Source organism: Labeo rohita, chromosome 14 (assembly GCF_022985175.1).
Source record: "Labeo rohita strain BAU-BD-2019 chromosome 14, IGBB_LRoh.1.0, whole genome shotgun sequence".
Lineage (NCBI taxonomy): Eukaryota > Metazoa > Chordata > Actinopteri > Cypriniformes > Cyprinidae > Labeo > Labeo rohita.
The window spans coordinates 17,780,888-17,804,582 of NC_066882.1; the positions used below are offsets into that span (position 1 = coordinate 17,780,888).

Below are 23,695 nucleotides of genomic sequence, written 5' to 3' on the forward strand. Positions count from 1 at the left end.
TTTCATTTCCCTGTTTTCATTTCCCTGTTTTCATTTCCCTGTTTTCATTGCCCTGTTTTCATTGCCCTGTTTTTGTCATTGCCACGGTTTTGTTTTATTGCCATAGTTTTGCTTTTTGGTTCTCGACATAGTTCTGTCTAGTTTTTGCCATTCGTTCTTTGCCTTGTTTGTTTGTTACTTTTTGGACTGCTCTCTCTGGTTTTGAACTGTGCCTGTTTTGTGGACTACGATATTGTTTTGTCTTCGACACCACTGTCTGTTTGGATATCGACGCTGCCTGTATTGACCGCGATCTGTTTGAATAAAGCCTGCACTTGGATCTTACACGCTTCCTACGAGTCCCGCCTGTTTACAATATACATTGCTAAAAACTTCATTTGGACAACTTTAAAGGCAATTTTCCTCAATATTTAGATTTTTTTTTTTGCACCCTCACATTCCAGACATTCAAATAGTTGTATCTCGGCCAAATTTTGTCCTATCCAAACAAACCACACATAAATGGAAAGCTTATTTATTCAGCATGGTATATAAACGTGATGCGATCTGGGAAAACCTTTTCATTAAATTATTATTCTATAACATCTTGTCTATTGTCTCTGAAAATGATATAACGATGTTATTATGGAGTATTTCACATCCAGAGATGAAGGACCAGATGAAGTTACTAAAGGGGAGGAGTTCGATGAGTCCGTTAAATGTACAGTGTGCAAACAGTTGTGCTGTGCTCACTCTTACTACACACTCTCAGAATAAAAAAGTACAGTTCTGTCGCTGGAGCGGTACCCTAAGGTACAAAAGTGAAAACCGGCCCTCCAGGACCGAGTTTGGGCACCCCTGCCCTAAACAGTATATGAAGAGTTCAGATGCAAAACCAGCTAAATCCATCTGACTATGGCTGATTTTGTGTTCCAGGGTCACATATATGGTATATATAGTGCATACAGTCAAGCCCGAAATTATTCATACCCCTGGCAAATTCTGACTTAAAGATACTTTTATTCAACCAGCAAGGTTTTTTTGACCGGAAATGACACAGGCTTTTCCCAAAAGATAATAAGACGATGTACAAGAGGCATCATTGTGGAAAAAAAATATTTCTCAGCTTTTATTTACATTTGAACAAAAAGTGGCACGTCCAAAATTATTCATACCCTTTGCAAACTGTCACAGTCTATGGGAAAATCCAAAGTTCTATACCATTCCAAATAGTCCAAGCTGTTCTAAAGCATCCTAATTACCCTGGTTCATTGGGAACAGCTGTTTTAATCAACTCAACAGGTGAAAAACAGAAGCTCTCTGCTGTTGGTTTGTGGACAGTCATGGCTAAGACAAAGGAGCTCACTCAGGACCTGCGGCTGTGCATTGTGGCTGCTCACAAGTCAGGAAAGGGCTATAAGACTATATCTAAATGTTTTGAAGTTCCAATGGCTACAGTGCAAAGTATTATTAAAAAATAGAAGACTTTCCGCACTGTGAAAAATTTCAGAGGACATGGTCGGAAGCCAAAAGGGACACCTGTGCTAGCCAGGAGGATAGTGAGAGAGGTAAAAAAAGAATCCAAGGATCACCACCAAGGCCATCCTGATGAATCTGGGCTCTGCTGGTGGCAACATCTCAAGGCAGACAGTCCAATGGACACTGCACATCGCTGGGTTCCACGGACGCAGACCACCACTTCTCCAGATAAGGCACACAAAAGCCCGCTTAGCCTTTCCAAATGCTCATCTGGACAAAGAAGACTTCTGGTCTTCTGTTTTATGGTCAGATGAAACAAAAATTGAATTGTTTGGCTACAATGATGTAGCCTTCATTTGGTGTAAAAAAGGAGAAGCCTTCAACCCTAAGAACACCATCCCCACTGTCAAACATGGTGGTGGGAACCTAATGTTTTTGGGGGTGTTTTTCAGCCGGTGGACCAGGGAACCTAATCACAGTAAACGGCACCATGAAAAAGGAGCAATACATCAAAATTCTCAACAACATCAGGAAGTCTGCAGAGGCCTTGGGCACCAGTGGACATTTCAGCACGACAACGACCCAAAACACACAGCAAAAGTGATGAAGAAATGGTTAGCAGACAAAAACATAAACGTTTTGCAGTGGCCCAGCCAGAGTCTTGACTTAAATCCAATTGAGAATCTGTGGAGGGAGCTACAGATCAGGGTGATGGCAAGGAGACCCTCCCACCTGAAAGAGCTGGAGCTCATCGCTAAATATGAATGGGCAAAATACCAGTGGAGACACACAAAAAGCTGGTCAGCAATTATAGGAAGCGTTTGATTGCTGTAATAGCCAATAAAGGCTTTTCTATTGGTTATTGAGAAGGGTATGAATAATTTTGGACATGCCACTTTTTGTTCAAATGTAAATAAAAGATAAGAAACATTTTTTTCCACAATGATGCCTCTTGTACATCATCTTATTATCTTTTGGGAGAAGCCTGTGTCATTTCCGGTCAAAAAAAACTTGCTGGTTGAATAAAAGTAACTTTAAGTCAGAATTTGCAGGGGTATGAATAATTTCGGGCTTGACTGTATATGGTGTTTTTTTGCTACTAAGAGTACCATAGATACTAGGGTTGTCACAATACTCAATATAATATCGAACCGTTCGTTATGACATCCACGGTTCAATACGCGCTTGTGAATTGCGGTTTTTCGGTTTTGCATTTAAATAATTTCCTTGTTTTATTTCTCTCTAAATTTCTCTCTGTGTGTATGCCCGTGATTTCACGTGCTGAGATGAGGAATGTTTATATTTGAAAAAGCAACCCTTGCAGAGCTTACAAGTATACTTAATCATTATGAAAACACCCAAGATGACTTGAACACAAATCAACGACATATTATTGCAGACGAGTGTTTATTGTCCTTACATTTCATCATTCAAAATGTTCATCTTATTTTATCCTATTTATATCTTGTTTTTATTCAGTTACAGCAGTAGTGATGCCTTTATCCATATTAGAGATGTCCTGGCATTTCCTAGCAGTATTTTGTTGTTAATTAGATGCAAAAAAAAACAAACAAACAAAAAAAAAAAACACACACACTGACGTGGCAAGCTATCAGAACCGAACCGAGCCGAAAACCGTGGTTAAAAACCGAGGTACGTATTGAACCGTGGACTAACTGTATTGTTGCATCCCTAACAGATACCCTTATACAGTACATGTTGCAACTCTATTTCTTAAAAAATCGATTAGGCTTATTGAAAGAATAATAATCTGTCCAGTTTGCCATTACCTTGAAGATTAAATCAATAAATCTCAAGATGCGTTTCTTTATTCAGATTATTGCGTCACTGGTGTGATATACTGTTATTGTCATACTGTGTCATTCTGATATGACTAATTCATTCAGCTGGGCATACTGTAAATATCAGAGTTAACGAGCCATCCATTTCTTAACATAAGGCTATTTTAGAAGAGAAACACATGTAACTCTGGGGGTTCAAATTCTAGGAAAAACATGAGCATGTCACAGTATAACAGTCAAGTACTGCCTTCACATGACGTGTCACAGCATGCACTGCTACATAAACACGGTTCTCAGTCACAAATGACCTTTCTAACAGATGAAAGCGAGATTGATGTGACATGGCCACTGTGTTCCCATGGTGCACCTGTCATAGAGCATTATAGACACATGAAACATATAATAAGCGCCTTACTGTAGCTTTAAACTTGATAAATGCAATAGGTAGATTACTATAAATTTCACCTAATTATTTCTATCTGCTTTGAGTTGAGAATATTTATCACAGGTACAGACTAATCATACTGGCAGCACTGATGCTTCACAGCTAAAAGACTGCAAAAGAAAAGGTAGGCAGAGAAGAAGAATCTGTTATGCATGTTCTTTGGTGTCACAACAGAATGGCATCAGTGAACCAAAAAAAAGTTCACAAAATAGCATTTAAATTTGCTTAAAGTTGGATTTTAAAACCTTTAGAGATCATTAAATGATAATAAACTTCTGCCACTGTAAATAATTGGAGAAATAGGCTATACTTTTTTTCTTTGCAAAGTTTAAGAAGTTTAAAGTTGTACAAAACAGGATGTTCATAAGACAAAAGTCTTATAAAGACAAAACTGAAGCTCAGGATTAAAATGTTTAAATTAAAATAAACATTTGATAACACTTTAGAATAGGGAACACATTTTCATCAGTTTTCCCTCGCTAAACTCCTAATTTGTTGCTTATTTGTAAGGTAGTTGTTAAGTTTAAGTATTAGCTCAGGTTAACCCAATGTGGTCTGATGTGGTCTGTCTCATTTTTTCTCAATGACCACAAAAAGAACTAAAAATACTCTGTCATTTTTGATCATACAGTTAAGAATAAGGTGTCGTTTGAAACTTACTGACTGATGGCTCATTATGGGAGGCCCTTTGTCTCTCAGGTGTGAATCACTAATGGCCATTGTCACTCCGGCGCATACAGCCTTTCTAACACAAAACATGTCCTACAAAACTTAAATCAATATATTTTTACAAGATGATTTTCACATCATTTTATAGCAAAACACTAGTGAACAAATGTCTTTTATGGTCTTATTTCAGTGACTTAAAAATTATAGTTTTTCACTAACTACGTATAAACACAAACATGTATATTGATGGTGCTCACATATTATTCTAGCCCAGTCTGTGCTGATTACAGTGTAATTAACCATTAATATGTTTTTAAGATATTGAAAAAAAAGCACAAATGTCAGGGTATGTCAAAACTTCTCCAGAGCCCCCAAACCCCCTTAGACTGCAGAGGGTTAAGAGATCTAGAATATAATATATGCAGAATAAGGCATTAATATGTGTCTAATAAGTACTAATAAACAGCCAACATGCGAGTAATATGCATGCTAATAAGCAACAAGTTAATAGTGAGAATTAGAATTTAAAATAAAGCATTACCAAATATTTTTACTTAATGACATTTCAGTTTCATTTGAGAGGTAAAAAATGTCTTTTCTAAGTCCAGCTCTTGAACACAATACGAATATTGTATGCTTTATTAATAATGAGACAGAAAGAGACAGAATTATTCAATGTGCCTAAATAATTCAATACACTGTCTAAAACTAGACAGCTGCCATGTTAGAGACCTTAAAGTGCAACCTTCAGGGCAACATACGGTAAGAAGACATCAAGACATGACTCAATTTAATGTTTTCATAACATCCTGTCCACTAAATTACCATTATCTGGTTATTTAAGGCAGTATGGATGTATCTTTTACTGCCTATGACATCCTGTGCTTGCAACAGCTGGGGGAATAACAAATAAAAATGTCATTTGACAGAGCAGTTGAAAGCAATGAATTTATAAATGTATGCTTTTCTTGTTTCTTTCAATGTCTGATTACATTTTCAAAAAGAAATAACCATTGCAGTCACCAAATATATTTTTTGATCTAAAGTTCTGTAGCCTTGCAGATCTGTCTGAATCTTTAGGAGGAACTTTTATACAACAACACTGTCTGTTCAATCGCTGACTGACTGACTGACTGGGCAGCTGCCTTCAGTTTCAGACAGTCAGTTTGAAACTAGAGATTCAACACATTTAACACATTTTTTTTTTTTTTTTTTTGAGTTGAGTAGAGAAACTGTTGGGGATACTGCCTAAAATTGCTCTGAAAACTCCAAATGTACTGATGTTCTGCTTAATATTAACTGACTGAGCTGATGCCCCATTATAAAAACATGTAATGGACTACAGTTTTTCTCACCATGGCTGCATTTACTTGATCAAATGTTTACCATTCAAAATAACTGTTTTCTATTTTAATACATTTAAAAATGTGATTCACTCCTTTGATGGCAAAGCTGAATTTTTCATAGCAAAGGAAAAAAAAGTTTATACAGAATGTATAAACAGTGCCAGAGGAACATTTTTAGCACTTCAATCTACCCAACCTTTCATTCCATACCCTCGTTTACTACTAAATGATGAGTGAATGATGGGACCATTACACAGCAGACAGAAATTAGGAGGCCTCCCTCAATCAGCGCCAGTTTCAAACAAAAACGTCCCTCTACTTTCTCTCTCTTGATGGGTTTCTAAGTTTAACATTTTTTTTCTAGGGCCTACAGAAAGAAGCTGAGAACCATGAAATGGCAGCTTTGAAAAGTGCAAGATGAGAAAGATAACTATAATTAATGTGCTCGAGAAAAGCCTTGACACATACACCGCTCCACATACGGAGGTTCAGACAAATTATGACACAGTTGTGTTAGTCAGCGGATGTTCACGTACGTGAAAAATGCCCCTGTTACATTCCATCATTTCGGTATTAAGCTACACATCAGTGCTTTATGGTGCTGCAAGACTGTGTGCCAAAGGCTAATGAGAAAGCGTTAGTATCAATACTAAAATTTTCAGCGAATACTGAAACAAATGACTTGGTCTTTTCCCTCACACAAAATGACTTAAAAAGACTTCTGAAATATAGCACACAAGTTATATGGTAGTTTTAGGATCTTTTATGTTCATTTTGGAGTTTGGTGTTGTCAGTATTCTACATGAGCTGGTTCAAATCATTCCAACTTTTGTTTCTAGACGTACATTGTTCTACTCTAACTTCGGGGTCAGTAGCAGTCATTACTCCAGTCTTCAGTGTCACACTTTAACAAACAGAAAGAAAAACAGCATTCATTTGAAATTTAAATTTAAAAATGTCCTTACTGATACTTTTTTTTATCAGTTTAATGCATCCTTGTAATGAATATATAGTGGTAAATCACTTTCACTCTAACATTGTGACAGCTTTCATTGTGTTAACTTTAACAGATATTCTTTCTCTCCTGAGACAAATATTAAAGTCAAAGGCAACATTGCTGGTTTCAGTTGCTGTTCTGCAACCTCAGATCCTAATGCCCCTTGCAACTAATGTGATGGTTATAAACAAGCTTAAGCATTTTTTAAAATGACAATATGAATGCTACATGGTAAAAAGTTGTGATAACATGCTTTTCGGTTCAGGAATCATTTGATGAATTTCAGCATTTTCATATCAGTCAAAAACTGATATAAACTGAGTGTGTGAATGGAACAGGACTGGACAACTAGTTGTCTGTTATGTTATTAAGTGCGAGAGAGCTGCTCTGCCGTGCAAAAGTGCGTCTATCGTGTGCTGCGTGCTTTAATTTGTGGTTTCCGTAACTTACAGTGACGGAAAAATGAGCTGTGTGTCATCTGAAAGTTTTATATCCAGTCTCCACCGGAGCCGCTCCCTCCTGTCAGTTTTACATTCTTGCTGCTGTGTGAATGGGACATTGAGATTCACACCTGTAAGTAAATGCAGTTGTCAATCCCAAAAACTGACAGTATGAACATAGCCTTACACACTGCCTCCAAAACTTTCGTACATCATAAAAAATTCTGCCTTTTTTCCAGCTTTTCCACATCCATAGCAAGCATTTTAAGAGGTGTTTTAACAATTCTGTGCCACTGTGACATTCTGTGTGACAAATTTTGACAAATATGAAAAAATGCATTTTTTGGACTCAGTGTGCAAGGACCTTTAGTCTTTCTCCTAATCTGACTATAGTTTTTTATTCTTCTTGTTTTTTCAGCTGTGCTTTTAAAGTGCCCCTATTATGATTTTTTGAAAATTACCTTTTTTGCAGTGTGCAACACAGCTGTAAGTGAATGAAAACATCCTGCAAAGTTTTAAATCTGAAAGTGCACCATGTTTAACGTTATTGTCTATCAAAAAAAAGAGTCTATTTGGAATCATTTAAACGATTCATTTTTAAAACGAATCCCAAACTGTTTCATGTTCAACTTGAAACTTTAGCATATTGCCCACCCACTTGACCCGGGAAAAACTCAAAAAACTCCCTTTTCATTTTCTCCTCCAACATCAAAATCATCCTACATCACTCCAGAAGTACCAACGCAGTGTTTGCAAAGTGAATGTGCAAGGAGGGTCAAACATCCTTTACAAAAAAAGGTAAAACAGCGATGTAGGATGATTTTGAAGTTGGAGGAGAAAATGAGATGGGAGTTTTTAGACATTCCCTAACTCCGTACACACAGACGGAGTACATATGCGCCTCGCCGAGCTAGACAAGACAAGACAAGCATTTGTGGTAAAAAAAGTGTATAAATATTCATTTATTTAATAAAATGACTGATCGTTTCACTTGATAAGACCCTTATTTCTCGGCTGGGATTGTTTAGAGACCTTTGAAGCTGCATTGAATCTCCATTTTTAACTTTCAATCCGTCGAGCACCACTGAAGTCCACTAAGTTACGTGGAGAAAAATCCTGGATTGTTTTCCTCAAAAACCTTATATTCTTTGCGACTGAAGAAAGACATGAATATCTTGGATGACAAAGGGGGGGTAATCCTTTAAAATTTTTGCTCTCATGTACTGTGTAGCAGTGTGACTAACTGGCTAACAGCAATATCTGTCTAGAAATGTGTCAATGAATAGTAAATGTTTGTCGTTGTTATTGGAGTTCTGATAAAGAATAGAGCGTGTACAAACTGCAGCGCTTTATCAATACATTTCTGCACTGGACTAACGCATATACCATGGCTGTTTGGGTGTTTACCACTGAGCTGTGGGCTAAGTAATGGTGATGGGCGTTCTGTTTCCAACATGTGCTGCATGCAGTAGACCAATCACAACAGACTGGGCCATCAGACCAATCACCACAGATTAGCATCACACAAAAGAGTAGTTTAGACAAATGATTGATTGAGCAAATTGTTTGGGAGTCATTGAACAAAAAAGGATAAAAAAACGCATAAGACAATGAAAGTGTTTTTTGGCCTTGCATGCATGTTAACCTGTTGTTGGGGAGTCCCAAAACCAAAATATGTAACTTTCATAATCCTAAATAGGGCACTTAAAAAACCCCCTTTGCATGCTAAAAGACCAATGTTTCTAGTTTGACAACCCCTTCCTCCAATAACAGACTGTAAATCTTGAACACACAAAACAAACAAACAAACATCTGTCCTGCAGTGTTGTTTTTAAACTGTTATGATTAGACTGAAATGCTAAAGGGGCTTGTTTAAAATAAGCTCCGCCACTAACATTTGTATTCTACAGAAGGAAATGTAAGCTGGCAGGTGCAACCATGAAACAGCAGGAGAGACATGTTCTGACGCTGACTAGTTTTAACAGTGCCATGCTTATTGACTGTTTCAAAGAACAGCTCAAGGTTGGGCCAAATTTCACATGTTTTACTCTTACCTACTGTATATATCTGGCAGACATCTTAAAGTGAACTGCAGAACAAGTTGTTTTTGCAGTCATCTTTGATTTTTCCTAATATAAGCCCTTTAATGTCTGACAATGCATAAATATTCAGCACAGTTCAAAGGTTTTGGCTCGGGTATGATTTCTTTTTAACAATATTCAGCGAGCATGCATTAAATTGATCAAAAGTGACGGTAAAGATATTTATGATGTTATAAAAGATTCTCATTTCAAATATATGCTCTTTTTAAACTTTATATTCATCAGAGAATCCTGAAAAAATATTAAGCAGCACAACTGTTTTTAACGTGGCTGATAAAAATTCTGATTTGTCATCACAGGAATTAACGACACTTTAAACATATATTAAAATTGAAAACAGTTCACAGTACTACTATTTTTACTATATTTGTGATCAATAAAGGCAGCCTTGGTGAGCAAAAGAGACTTCTTTCAAAAGCATTATTTTTTTAAAAAACAGTACAGTTTACATAAATGAGAAATCATAATTGGAAGGATTTTTTCCAGACTACTGCTGTTATAAAGGAAGTATAGGAAGGCCTTGCTCGTTTTCTTCCTCTGCTAAGCATGTTGGTATCCAGAGATAGAGATAACAGATACATGATTAAGACGTCTCTCTCTAATCTTACGGTTCATCCTCAGCTTGTTCCTTCTGTCCTTATGAATTCTGTCAGAGATTTCTCATTGGACCTCTCAATCACCAGTGAACTCAGAACTGTTAAAAAATACAGCAGAAACACACATTCCCTCATTCGCCACTACTGGGGAAACGCAACTCGCACTGTTTATGTTCAAACTCATTCTCCAATGCACAGACGTAAATAATGTCAACTCCAAAACCTCTGCAGATCAACAACACTGATCCTCACCCCAATTAGAAAAACACTTAAGCTCGAAGTGATAAAAAAAAGATGTTTTGAAGTGTCAGACTGAGACTATATTACTAGTTGATGCAACTGTGAAACATTCATTAATGTTTGCAGTACCTTTATTTTTCATTTTCTGCTCATCTGAGTCACTAAGTGTCATATTAAATGTCTGAATTATAATGACAGTGTGGAATTAAAGCCAGAGTTATGTGTTTCTCCCCCATGCATCTCAGATCTCAAGTCTAAGATGCATTGAAAACGTCACACGCCTCACACAATCACTCCAAAACTAACTTCATAAAATGCAATAGTATATAATTTGCACATTTGTGCATATACTTCCTAAGCAAAATTTAATAATGACAGCATGAAAAATAAATAAATGTTCAACTTGATCAGTAAATGATGGAGATTATTTGTCTAAAAAAATGCCAAACACATTTAGAGCAAATATTAAAAAATCAGCATCAAAGGATTCTGGAACATTTGTGCATCTTTAAAGTACACAAGTAAAAGTGGGCACATTTTAGCAGCTGTTCATACGTTTGTACTGAATATAATTTATCCTAACATTAAAAAGACGTATGTGTGCTATAAAATTATACGATTTTCGAACGATGAATACTAATGAGATCAAGTTGCACATTCTTATCACAATTCAGATAGTTTAAAGGAGAAGTCAGCTTTCAAAACAAACGTTCACATATAATGTACTCACTCCCTTGTCATTCAAGATGTTAATTTCTTTCTTCAGTTGTAAAGAAACTATGTTTTTTGAGGAAAACATATCAGCATTTTTCTACATACAGTATAATGAACTGCTATGGTGCCCCGATTTTGAACTTCCAAAATGCAGTTTAAATTGTTTTATTTTTATGAAAATAACCGATCACTTTGCTAGATAAGACCCTTTTTTCTCGGCTAAGATCGTTTACAACCGCACTTAGGATCGTTTGAAGCTGCATTGTGGAAGTTCAAAATCGGGGCACCATATCAGTCCATTATATGGAGAAAAATCTGAAATGTTTTCCTCAAAAAGCATAATTTCTTTACAACTTAAGAAAGAAAGACATGAACATCTTGGATGACAAGGGGTGAGTACATATGTGAATCTTTGTTTTGGAAGTGGACTTCTCCTTAAGTAATTTTATGATTTTAACTGTTAGAAACCTTTTTTTTTTTTTTTTTGTTTTTTTTTTTGCAGAAGCTCAAGCTGCTTAAAGAATCATATCATGTCTAGACAGAAAAAAAGCATTAATCTGTTCAGCTAATAATTCATCATCTCTATGTCCCATTAAGCTTGCAAAGAACTTTTAACGTTTATTAAACTTATTCACCTTGACACACACTACCAGTCAAAAGTTTTTGAACAGTAAGATTTTCAGTGTTTTTTAAAGAAGTCTCTTCTGCTCACCAAGCCTCATCCAAAGTACAGCAAAAACAGCAAGATTTTGAAATATTTGTACTATTTAAAATAACTGTTTTCTATTTGAATATACTTTAAAATGTAATTTTTCCTGATTTCAATGCTGAATTTTTAGCATCATTACTCCAGTCATATGATCCTTCAGAAATCATTTTAATATTCTGATTTGCTGCTCAAAAAACAAAATCTTTTTGTAACATTATACATGTCTTTATCATCACTTTTAATCAATTTAAAGCATCCTTGTTAAATAAAAGTATATTTAAAAAAAAATCTACACTTTGTCTTTTTTGAAAGCTTTTGAATGGTATAGTGTGTTATGTTATAAAAGCTTTTCCTTTTAAATAATGCTGATCTTTGGCTCTTTCTATTCATCAAAAAATTCTAAAAAATGTACTCAACTGTTTTTAATATTGATAATAATAATAAAAAAATGCAAATCAGCATATTATAATGATTTCTAAAGGATCATGTGATACTGAAGACTGTTTCCATTGATGTATGGTTGACTGTTATTGTAAACAAAATGGCCTTACTTCAAACATACAGACTTTGATACATATTTCATCAAAAATATCCAAAATTCATAAAGTTCTGGATGACAGGGTCAGCCCCTTGTAGAATCAAAAGCATTTGTGAATAATTAAACGATTTCAAATGTTCCAGGTCTTGCTATTTCAAGACAAAAATCTTTGAATGCCCACTGAGTTTATGAAGTCATAATTTATTCATTAAACACCAAATTACTACATTCACCAATTTTAGATAACATATATCTGCACAACGAGAGAGCAGCAGGTGTGTGTCTGGTCGGAAATTAGCAGGGCGGCCTCATGGGAAAACAAGGCCTCTGAAACAATTGATGTTCAGAGCAGAGTTTGCACCCTGCGGACCTTACACCAAAGCCCAAAAAACTGTACTCTTTTTTTCTCTAAAAATCTCAGTTTCTATGAAGAGTTGCGATGTTTTTGTCAGTGTCAATGGCCCTTTGATCACTGTCTTCTAATAACTCCCCAATCAACAACCGACACGTTTATTTGACTGCCGTTAGATCACACATTTCAGTTTCATTCATCCATATCTGCTTTAATAAAAACAATCTCTAAAATACCTGCAAAATGCAGGTTTTAAAAAGCTTTAAGTGTATTAGATGACTGAGACGTCTTATTTAACTTCCTGATTGTTTCATTAAGAAGATCTATTTTGAAATATAATACATTATTCATCTACCCCTCTCTACGAACTACTGCACACTCAAGCATACCTGAATAATAATGTGTCTAGTTTTGTAAATGTTTAAGCATCCATATTAAGCTGTGCATGAAGATATACTATATCTATATATATCTATATCTATATATATATATATATATATATATATATAGATAGATAGATAGATAGATAGATAGATAAGATATATCTATATGTAACAAGATATACACTTAAAATGCAGTCAGGAAGCAAAATGAAATGTCTCACTCACCTAAAACTCTGAATGACAGAGCAATAGATAGAACAGATAGACAAACAGAACGACAGCCAGGCAGACAGCTATCATATTTCCTTACTGCTTTTTCATTACAGTTCAGCACAGAAAACGTACCACATACATTCAGTGCAATCACTTCCCAATCACATGCCTGGAGGGAACTGGTGGGGCATGACCAAGGTTACGGGGTCCGCTGAGAGACAGCTAATCAATTGTTAGGTAAGCACATTCATCTTTGTTAGAGTTGCATGCACCCTTTGGTGTTTTAAATCAATTTCTTTTGGCTTATCATTTTAGCAACCTCATGGACCACCTACAGACTGGCTGATGCATCTTGCACACAAAACTGGAATGCACTTGTGAATCCAAGCTTCGATTAGACTGCAAACGAAAATGTGTTTAAAAGTAACTGAGAGTGTTTGTGAAGAAGAACCTATCACTGGATTTGGAAAGTTTTGCATAATTGTGACCCTGGACCACAAAACCAATCTTAAGTAGCACAGGTATATTTGTAACAACAGCCAAAAATACATTGCATGGGTCAAAATTATAGATTTTTAGATTTAAAGATCATGTTCCATTGAAATATTTTGTGAATTTTCTACCGTAAATATATCAAAACTTTATTTTTGATTAGTAATATGCATTGCTAAGAACTTCATCTGGACTACTTTAAAGGCAATATTCTCAATATTTTGATTTTTTTTTTTTGTGCACCCTCAGATTCCAGATTTTTAAAGTTGTATCTCAGCCAAATGTTGTCCTATCCTAATAAACCATACATCAATGGAAAGCTTATTTATTCAGCTGATTTATTCAGCTTTCGGATGATGTAAAATCATTATGATATTAAGTAAAGATGATGCTCCATTTAAATATTTTGTGAATTTTCTACCGTAAAAATATCAAAACTTAATTTTTGATTAGTCATATGCATTGCTAAGAACTTCATTTAGACTACTTTAAAGGCGTTTTTCTCAATATTTTGATTTTTTATTTTTGTTTGCACCCTCAGATTCCAGATTTTCAAAGTTGTATCTCAGCCAAATGTAGTCCTATCCTAACAAACCATACATCAATGGAAAGCTTATTTATTCAGCTTTCAGATAAATCGCAGATAAATTTTGTGGTCCAGGGCCACAATTCAGGTTGCTAAAAATACCTCATCATATAAGGATTACACAGTGTGGCACAAAGTCTGTCCCATTTAATATGACAACCCCACAAAATGACAAATTGATCTCAGATTCTCAATCTGTGCAAGGGCTGATGCAGCCAACCTTATTTTAATAGTTTTATTTAATGGTACCTTGGCTGAAAATATAAAGTTCTATAATGGAATTATAAATGAATCATAAATTAATGTGGGTCTGTAATTGGTATGTAATGAATGGACACTGAATCAATGCATAGTGTGACACCTTATTAACATTGCATTTTGCATTTTCAGCCAACCAAACAAAATGGATAGGATTTTTTATCTTGTGCATTTCCAAAACAACAAAAGTGACAAATTCAACATGTGAGAAGTAATGATAATATGCTTACTGAATCCTTTAACCAATTTATCACAAACTAAAGTATTTTCAGCAGTTGCCTAGGGTCACATATCCAACTGTGCATCAAGACCTTGTTGATGTGCTGTTCTTTTAAACTAGAAGGGAATTAATCATGAGATGGTACTTGCCAAAAAAAAGAGGAAATCTCTTTAATACAATTCATTGTTACTTGTAATGAGAAACAAAGACTTTCAGAGACTTTCACCTCAGGGATTTTAATATAAACTCACATTTCTGAGCTGTACCGTTGAAGCATCTGAGACGCTTGGATTAAACTTGTACAACTAGAACTACATTATTTCTCATGCTACAAAAGAAAAAAAAACCCTGAGCATTGAAATGTACCTTTGAGATGGTGTTATATTAGTATTGCTAAACTCAAAATCAAATACGGCTGTATAAAAATACACCATAACATGATGAAAGTACTTGGAGCCTAATAAACAGGTGGGATGACAAAGCAGTTGGTTGGCTGGCAAGATTAATGTAATGCCTTGTTTATTTGGTATCGCAAAACTCATAATCAGAAGAAAGCCTTGTGAGATATTTCGGATTCACTGGATTACTGCGAGTGACCACACAGTCCCAGTCTTACCTCCAGCTAACAAAACAATCACAATCTACCAACACTGTTGAAACAATTCACAAAAGATACACAAAAGAGTTTTCAATGAGAGAAAAGCCACACAGAAGACAAGTTTGCCACCAAAAGGATTGAAATAAATCACTCTGAGATAAGTAAAATGCTGATATGGAGACAAAAGATTATTTGGAATAGAATAAACCACCACCGTAATGGATCACCGCCTGTGTTGCAGCGCTCAAACTTCAGTTTCTAAGATTAATATGATGCTAAATCAAAGCTACACGCCATTACTGATGACAAAATGTATATGAGCCCACAGATGGACGCTCTGTTCCTGAGGGACTCGGATTTTACAATCCGACAAAGCTCTTGAGGTTCAAAGCGTTCATGGCAAAAATGACAAATGGCTTTCTTTGTGGCATCACCCAGAGTCAAAATGTGTTCATGTCCCTGTCTTTCATCCTCGTGAGAGAGTGGATGAGAGAGAGACAGAATGAGATTGACTGCGGGTGGGCCCGCATCTCCACTTTCGTTTTATATCGAGATTCAATTGTTTATCCAAAAAACTTCATTATCTAGCAAATCTCAAAGGCACTTTTTCTTCTCTTTCTAGTTCAGAAAAATACTTTTATCATCTTTTGAGAGCTCAAGTACAGCTTATCATTTAGGTCACTTGGCCTTTCATCTACAGTATATCCAACGGACAGCGGGAGCAAGCGTCTTCATGCCAGGTGCTAAGCTTGGATAATTCGTGCCTATCATTTACAGCGATATCCGACAGTGACCTTTCTGGCCCTGAAAAGGCTTTGATAACTCCGTTACGACAAGCGGAATCCGATAAGAAAGGTGGGAGTGGAATCTCCAGCGTTCGGAATACCAATCACGGGGATTTGGAAAAGCATTAGAGGATCTCTCACTTCCTGTCTATCCTGTTCTGCTTGACTCAACACACAGGTCTGAGCAAATGTCTTAAGATATTATGTACACTGTGACATTTCCCTTCCCGTCCTGACCTTTTACAGTCTGGTGCCGACACAACGGCTTTTAATCTCCCCCCGTTCTGTGTCGTACAAAGGCCGCGAAAGCGAGTAAGACAAGGTTAAATGTGGTGCCCGCCGCTGTAGGGGCCAAATGATGACACTTAAGATTGAGTTTGATACAGTTGCTGTGACAGATGCCGTGAGACAGTTGCCAAACGGCTGGGCATGCACTGTTTCTGACAAGTATGACATTATCAAAGACTAGGGCCACTGTTACACGTTGTGACATTGCTTAAGTAAATGATTACTTAATGAATCAATGGGAAATTACCACCTCTTCGCAAGGTAAGCAGCACTGTGGGTTTTCTCTTGTAAAAAAAATAAATCATTAGCAACAATTAACAAGTCAATAAATGCTATTTGATTTGGTGGTGGGAGGATAATTACAACCTAATGGGTTCTTCATCAGTACTGCATCAGCAGACACCTTTGAGACTATTAGAAGATAATCCTGTGGGGGAGCGAAAATCAATTGGGGCTTGGGACTGACAAACCAAGCTGTTTAACAACTAGGCTTTCTTTTATTCAAGGAGATGGATGAGATGCTAAATTAAATATGACAATTCAAACAGATGAAAATTGCAGAAATCTTTGTTTCAATTTGACTGGTTATGTATTATAATCAGCATCCAGAAGTGGAAGCAAAGTCAATTGACATGGTTGCACCTCACAGTCATAGAATGAAGAAAAGAGATAGGCGGAGAAAAGGAGCAGAAATAGTCAGAATCTGGAAAGAAGAAACAAAGCACAGGAATCAAACGATGAGATGCAAAATATAGAAGGATAGAGATGAGAAATACTGCAGGAATAACAGGAAAGCAGAACAGGGAGAATATACTCTTATGCAACAGGATGCCACAAATCGTGCTGCTTTATTGCTGAATACTCTAAATTTCTCTCAGGATGTTTTATATCAAACAATATTCAAATGGCTACATGAAAACAGAGTTCTTTTAAACCTGTACACCTATTTAATTGCGAAAGCGATATTGCTTACATACTTAAAGGATTAGTTCACTCCACAGTTTCCTGATAATTTACTCACCCCACGTCATCCAAGATGTTCATGTCTTTCTTCTGTCAGTCGAAAAGAAATTGTCCATATAGCATACCTTAATGGGGATCAGCAGGCTGAAGGTTTCAATGCAGCTTCAAAAGGCTCTGCACGATCTCAGCCAAGGAATAAGGGTCTTATCTAGCTAAACGATTGACCATTTTCTAAAAAAATAAAAATTTAGATTCTTTTTACCACAAATGCTAATCTTGCACTCGCTCTGCAATGACTTTTAATTAATCGAAGGCGATTGTCACGCGCATTTTGTCAGTAAAGCCGGCTTTGTAATCAGTAGTAAATCTGCTGCACGTGCTTTCAGATGTAGCAGCATTTAGTACACGGAGCCGTAGTTCACTGATAAGCTACGCTATATCATGTTCATTATTGCAGACAATTTAATCGTGTCATAATAAAAAAAAAACGTTCTGCAATTATGACAGCTGTTTGAGTAGCTTCTCAGTAAATGGTGCTACATCTGCAAGCTCATAAAAGTACCACTTTTAATAATGTTTTTACTCCAAACTCACTTCATAACATCAGTCGAGTGATTAAAATATATCCTTCTGTGAGATGATGTGGCTTTTTACACAGAATAAGGCATGCATAGTTTCAGCAGTGATAAAGGCATTGCATTATTATATACTGTATTATAAGGAAAATTATAATACAAAGAACTCAGATAAACCATACATTGTTGTAGTTGCGTGTTTATTAGTCATGTTGAATCAATGAATGCAGTTAAATATTCTGTTTATTCAGCTGCAGCAATCGTGATTTTCTGGGTTTCTTCTTTGGGTGTGTTTGGAGTTTCTGTGTGAGAGTGCCCTCTGGCCTTCGAATGGAGATTTACTACTGATCACAGAATCATGCTTCCCTGACAAGACGTGCATGACAATCACAGCTTTTGCTTAATCGCGATTGCGATTTCATTCCGATTTGTTGTGTAGACCTACTGAATGCACAAAGAAAGTCATACGGCCTTTACAAAAAAAGGTAAAACAACGATATCGGGCGATTTTGAAGTTGTTGTTTTTTTTGGAGTTTTGGAGCCCTACCCTACCTTTTCAAACCGGAGTACAAAGACCATGAACTAACTACGTGTGACATTTCTAACGATTACATAATGCTTGAAGTCACGAATGCACATCGCAGAGCTAGTGCAAGACAAGCATTTGTGGTAAAAAAAAAAAAAAAAAAAAAATAAATAAATATATATATATATATATATATATATATATATATATATATATATATATATATATATATATATATATATATATATATATATATATATATGTATATATATGTATATATATATATTCACTTGTCTAGTGCAGAAAAACAGGCATTTATTGCAGAAAGCAGCCTCTTATGTTAAGAATGCAGCTCTCGTTAAACCAGTAGTGATAGTGATAGTGATAGTGAAAGCCGTCTCATTTTAAAGCCGTTTTTCTCAGAATTCCATTTCTGAAAGTCTTCGCTATCAGCCAACTTAAGATAGCCATAACTTTGGTTACGTTCAAGCTATAACCTCCATATGGTATCAAAACCTAAAAAAGGTCAAATTTCACCATGTGTTGGGTTTTCCTAGATCTCATCACATATATTTTTGAAAATGACCAATCGTTTTGCTAGATAAGAAACTTATTCCTCGGTTCCCCTTTGAAGCTGCATTGAAACTGCAGCTTGCACCTGAAACACATTTGATCCCCATTGGAGTCCACTATATGGAGAAAAATCCTGGAATGTTTTCCTCAAAAACTTTCTTTTCAGCTGAAGAAAGAAAGACATGAACAGCTTGGATGACATGGGGTAAGTAAATTATCAGGAAATTTTAATTCAGGAGTGAACTAATCCTTTAATAACTTCATTAGAAACCTTCATTTTAGATTAGCACTAAAACAAATTCCCACCACTAATACAGAGACCGACAGTCAGTCTGTTCAACACAGGCAAGCAGAGCAATACAAGCACATAAAAAGTCCCAGTGCTGATGAAGTCCACAGTAAATGTTACAAATCCATTCAGAAGTAATGCAAGCTGATAAAGTATGTCAGAAACAGTACACGGCATGTTTACTCATTATGGGTTCCTATTGCTTTTTACACATTGCGCCATTTACATTCAACATATCCACAGTGTTATATCACCACTCTTGGAAGGTTGCTCAATCAATTCAATTAAATGACCAAAAATAAATACATTTATACCGTCTATGTGTGGTATTATAAAATCTGCATCATGCCGTGTAAATATTGGTGTTGCCAGAGTAAAATCGGCTTTAGATAAGCAAATCTATGCTTAACACCACTGGCTTACAGTACAAAGTAAAAAAACGTGAAAATAGCACACAGGGGAAATGACAAGAGGCCAACAGGAAGGAATCTGAACTAACCACAGTTCTCCTCGTCCGCCTGATTCCCACAGTCATCCACGCCATTGCAGTGTAGTAGCTGAGGAAGACAGGTACTGAGGTTTCCACAGGGGAAGTAGCCCAGCGGGCAGTGAGTCCTATCCTCTGATACATTAAACATGGTCAGCACCACTACAGAGGAGACAAAGACAAAGAGAAGAGAGAAAATGAGCATTATTTATTTAGTGTCAGGTTACACTGTTGCATTTGTCTGCTTCTTGGACTGCAAGGTAATACCTTTTTTTTTTTTTTTTTTTTTTTTTTTACAAATATAAAAGTATTTTTATTTTAACTATTAGTAATTCACAATGATTTCATTTTAAATATGCCAGTTTGCCTTGTGTTCACTGGTAATATATTATATAGTAAAATGCACCCCCAGACATATGGCAGCTACTTCTTTTTTTCTAATGACTGAAAGAATCAAAGAAAGGTTTAATTATTCTTCGCTCAACGTTTCATCGCTTCTGTATGACTCAAATTACTGCAAGTCATTCTCAAGGCAACCTACAGATCTATGAATAAACAGCCGAACAGAAGGAGTAGTTGTGTGTCAACATGAAGAATTGCTGTAGTGTCGCAAAAGCTTGGGGGCAGAAGGTGCAGGGCGATTTATCACGCAGGAGCTTTTTTGCTTTCTTTCTTTTCTGAATGGGCGCAGAGCATGCTAAGGTCTAGGTTGATTTATACAACAGAGAGAAATTAGATGCGTTTGAAAGGCATCTTATTGAAAAGGTGACAAAAGTTTGTAATAAGGTGATACACACATAACACCTCAATGTAATGAATAATTCTGCTCAGCTTGTGTAATACACTTAATTTCGTAATCGCTTAAATGCAAACTGTATTACATACACAGATCATGATGATAATTATGAACTTAATTAGAAGTCACTTATTACACTATTAGGCTCCATTCACAGCTTATGAATAGAGGTCAATCATAATGTGTATCCAAGATTGTGCATTGTTCTATAAATATTGCACTGTTTAGAAATGGCAAATAAGTGTGAAACAAAAACATGGAGGAATATTTTCTAAATTAGATTTAAAGCAAAATATATTTAATCAAATCTAATCATAATAAAAAAAAAATATTTTTGAAGTATCATAAAAAAAATATATATTAAGCTGGATTTCTAGTGAAACCAATAAAACAAAATCACCATTATGCACTGCATAGCCTTGTCATCAGTTCTATGAGCAAATCAATATAAATATATGTGTGAATGTACATCCTGTTCTATTAGCTCCATTCACTTCGTTATTAAAGGAATAAATATCTTTAAATATCTTTCTGGACCAGAATCTCAGTGCAGCGATATTCAGTGGCGCTTGGATCAAAACGCTTATCTTAATTTTTTGAGTGACTAATCTTAAACGCAGAATACAGAGAAACAATCAATATAAGACATACTATGTTGCTATTATTAGGAGCACTATACATCAATGGTATTATGGTATTTATGATAACTAAAGCACTTTCCAACCAGATATTCGAATACATACACTCCTAAAAATAAAGGTGCTTTAAAAGTTTTTTCACAGCGATGCCACTGAAGAACCATTTTTGGTTCCACGAAGAACCATTCAAACAAATGTTCTTTAAAGAACCATCTCTCTTATCTTTTTATAATCTGAAGAACCTTCTTTCACATGTTAAAGATTCTTTATGGAGCCATTTAGACAAAAAAAAGGTTCTTCTATGGCATCATGAAGCAGCTTTATTTTTAAGAGTGTACACACACATTTGTTTTTATTTATCACAGTGGGGACTTTCTATTTAGGAAGATATTTCCTTTGCCCTAACCACTACCCTCAAATTGAACCTTTTTGCAGTTTTTCATTTTAATTAAAACATTGTTTAGTATGTTTATCCAGCTGTTTTCCTTGTGGTGACCTTTGGCTGGTCCCCTCAATGTAGACACACTCACTCTCACTCACAAAACCAATGCAACGTGAAATTTGTGGACACAAGGTGTACAAGAAAGGGAGGTGTTATAAAACCTAGTGCTGTTCAACTTACCAAGACAGTATTTTGCAGCATCACAGGTGTATTCACAGAATTTCTCCAGAATTGCACTGTAGGGTTTGAGATACAGCCTTGATGTGGCTCTGTTATTTCCCTCACAGCGAATATTTGAGCTATTTTATCGTTCATCCTCCTTCAAAACAGACAAACTGATATATACACTGGAAACAGAATCCGAATCAAACCAGTTAAATTTTATTTATGACTAATTTTTTTTTTTTTTTTTTTTTTTTTTTTTTTCATACGGGATTATATAAATGTTTCAAAGGCGTTTAAACACCATTTCACTGACCACAAAAAGTTTGATTACAAGTTGGCAGCGCTAAATACACAAGCTTAAGAACAGAAATCGTCGTTGCGTGAAGAAGTAACCATAGCAACAGCGGCTCGATCATCCATAATGGACGGTACACTGACAAAAAATAAGTGCTCTCATTATCACCTCATTGTAGATTTATATATTACCAAATCTTTTATGTTTTGTTCAAAACGTCTTCAAAGTAAAACGTATAAACTGTCGTCAACGACACAAAATACCGACGGAAAAAGTAGCTTTTAAAGTCTCTGCATAAGTAAATTTCACAAAGTGTAGTAGTAAAATAAAATGAATAAATATACAGCAATAATCGGCAAAAAATGCATCCGTTTCCACACGGGACAAAAACTTGAGATGATTTCAAACTATTTTTGAAATGAAAGGCACATCAAAGATGTGTAAACAGTTAATAGTAGAAGTTCTGATGAGTTAGTTATAGGCTACATCATACACTAAGCTTTCTCTGACAGAATGTATGAGGAAAACACAAGGTGAAGCGCAACAACTCACCCGACACACCGCACATCAGGATGCTGGCGATGTGAACTTGCATGGTGACGGCGACTGAGGATGTCCAACAACAGTTGAAACCCCAGTGCGCGCTCTCTATCTTCCCCGGACTGATTAAAAATGAAGACGTGAATAGTCCCTCGTTGTCAGTCTAACAAAGAAAAAGAAAGTTGTATGCGAATTGTAGGATTCGGACAGATCCGCAGAGATGCTCAGTGCGCTCCTGTGCGCACTGACTGAGCGCAGAGAGCACATGCACAACGCACCGAAACCTGGGGGAGGGACTTTGCAATGAACTACATCGCTTTTCTTCAAATCAACGAACAAGTGTAGGGGTTTAACATATCCGTGTTCTTTAAAAGCAGACACACTGGTATACAAAATTATGAGACAGCCTACTTCATAAGTTTGACTAGGTAATTACAGTGCCACCCAAACTTGTCAGCAGGCTTTTATTTGATTGCCTGCCCTTTCTTTCCCTGTTCTCAAAATGCTGTCAAGAGGACTTTCAGCAGTACAAGCATGACTCACCACACTCTCTCTGTCTTGTGACTGCTGCCCAGTTCTCTTACATCTTCATGACATTTCTCCTATGAATGGCTTAATGGCATAAAACCCTGGCTGAAGGAACATTATGGCAGCTTGTCCTCATACAACAGCCAGAACTTGACCTTCAGACAGTCATGTCCAGTTATGGGTCACCGGCTCAGTGGGCAAACTGTCCCAATATCACGCCAGGCAGCGGTGATCAAAGAGGATTGTGTTAAAGCCACAGATGGAGGCACTGTCTGCAAACGATTTTTTTATTTATTTTTTTTTTTTTTTGAAGAAGAAATTCAGCATTACATCACTTGCTCACCAAAAGATCGTCTGCACTGAATAGGAGAGTTCAAACACCAATTCCCTGCCGAGGTCCTGAGCACATGATGTAATGCTAAATTTCTCTAAATCTGTTCCAATGAAGAAACGTCTTGGATGGCCTGAGGGTGAATACATTTTCAGGAAATGTTCTATTTTGAGTAAACTCCATTAGAAATATCCAATTGAGCCCTATTCATATTTTGATTTGATGCCAATTCTTCTTCTTTAATAATAATAATAATACCCCTAGTGAAAAATAAATATACTAAAATATATTTGAAATGCGTTTATTTCATGCTAAA

General features: G+C 36.0%; 1 protein-coding gene across 2 annotated transcripts in view; it reads right to left on the bottom strand.

Moving 5' to 3' along the window:
• Positions 1-22,752, bottom strand: part of rxfp1 (relaxin family peptide receptor 1) — a 70,047-nt gene extending 47,295 nt beyond the window's left edge. The window contains exons 1-2 of one of the 2 annotated variants that reach the window (XM_051128272.1): positions 22,533-22,752; positions 19,657-19,806 (exon numbers count right to left, since the gene is read on the bottom strand). In XM_051128272.1, coding sequence (XP_050984229.1) covers positions 19,657-19,806; positions 22,533-22,575 — 193 coding nt within the window. In that variant the 5' untranslated portion in view covers positions 22,576-22,752. Of the gene's footprint in view, positions 1-19,656; positions 19,807-21,700; positions 21,790-22,532 lie in introns of those variants that run through there. The other variant, XM_051128273.1, reaches the window with a different exon arrangement.
• Between the last annotated feature and the right edge of the window lie 943 nt (positions 22,753-23,695).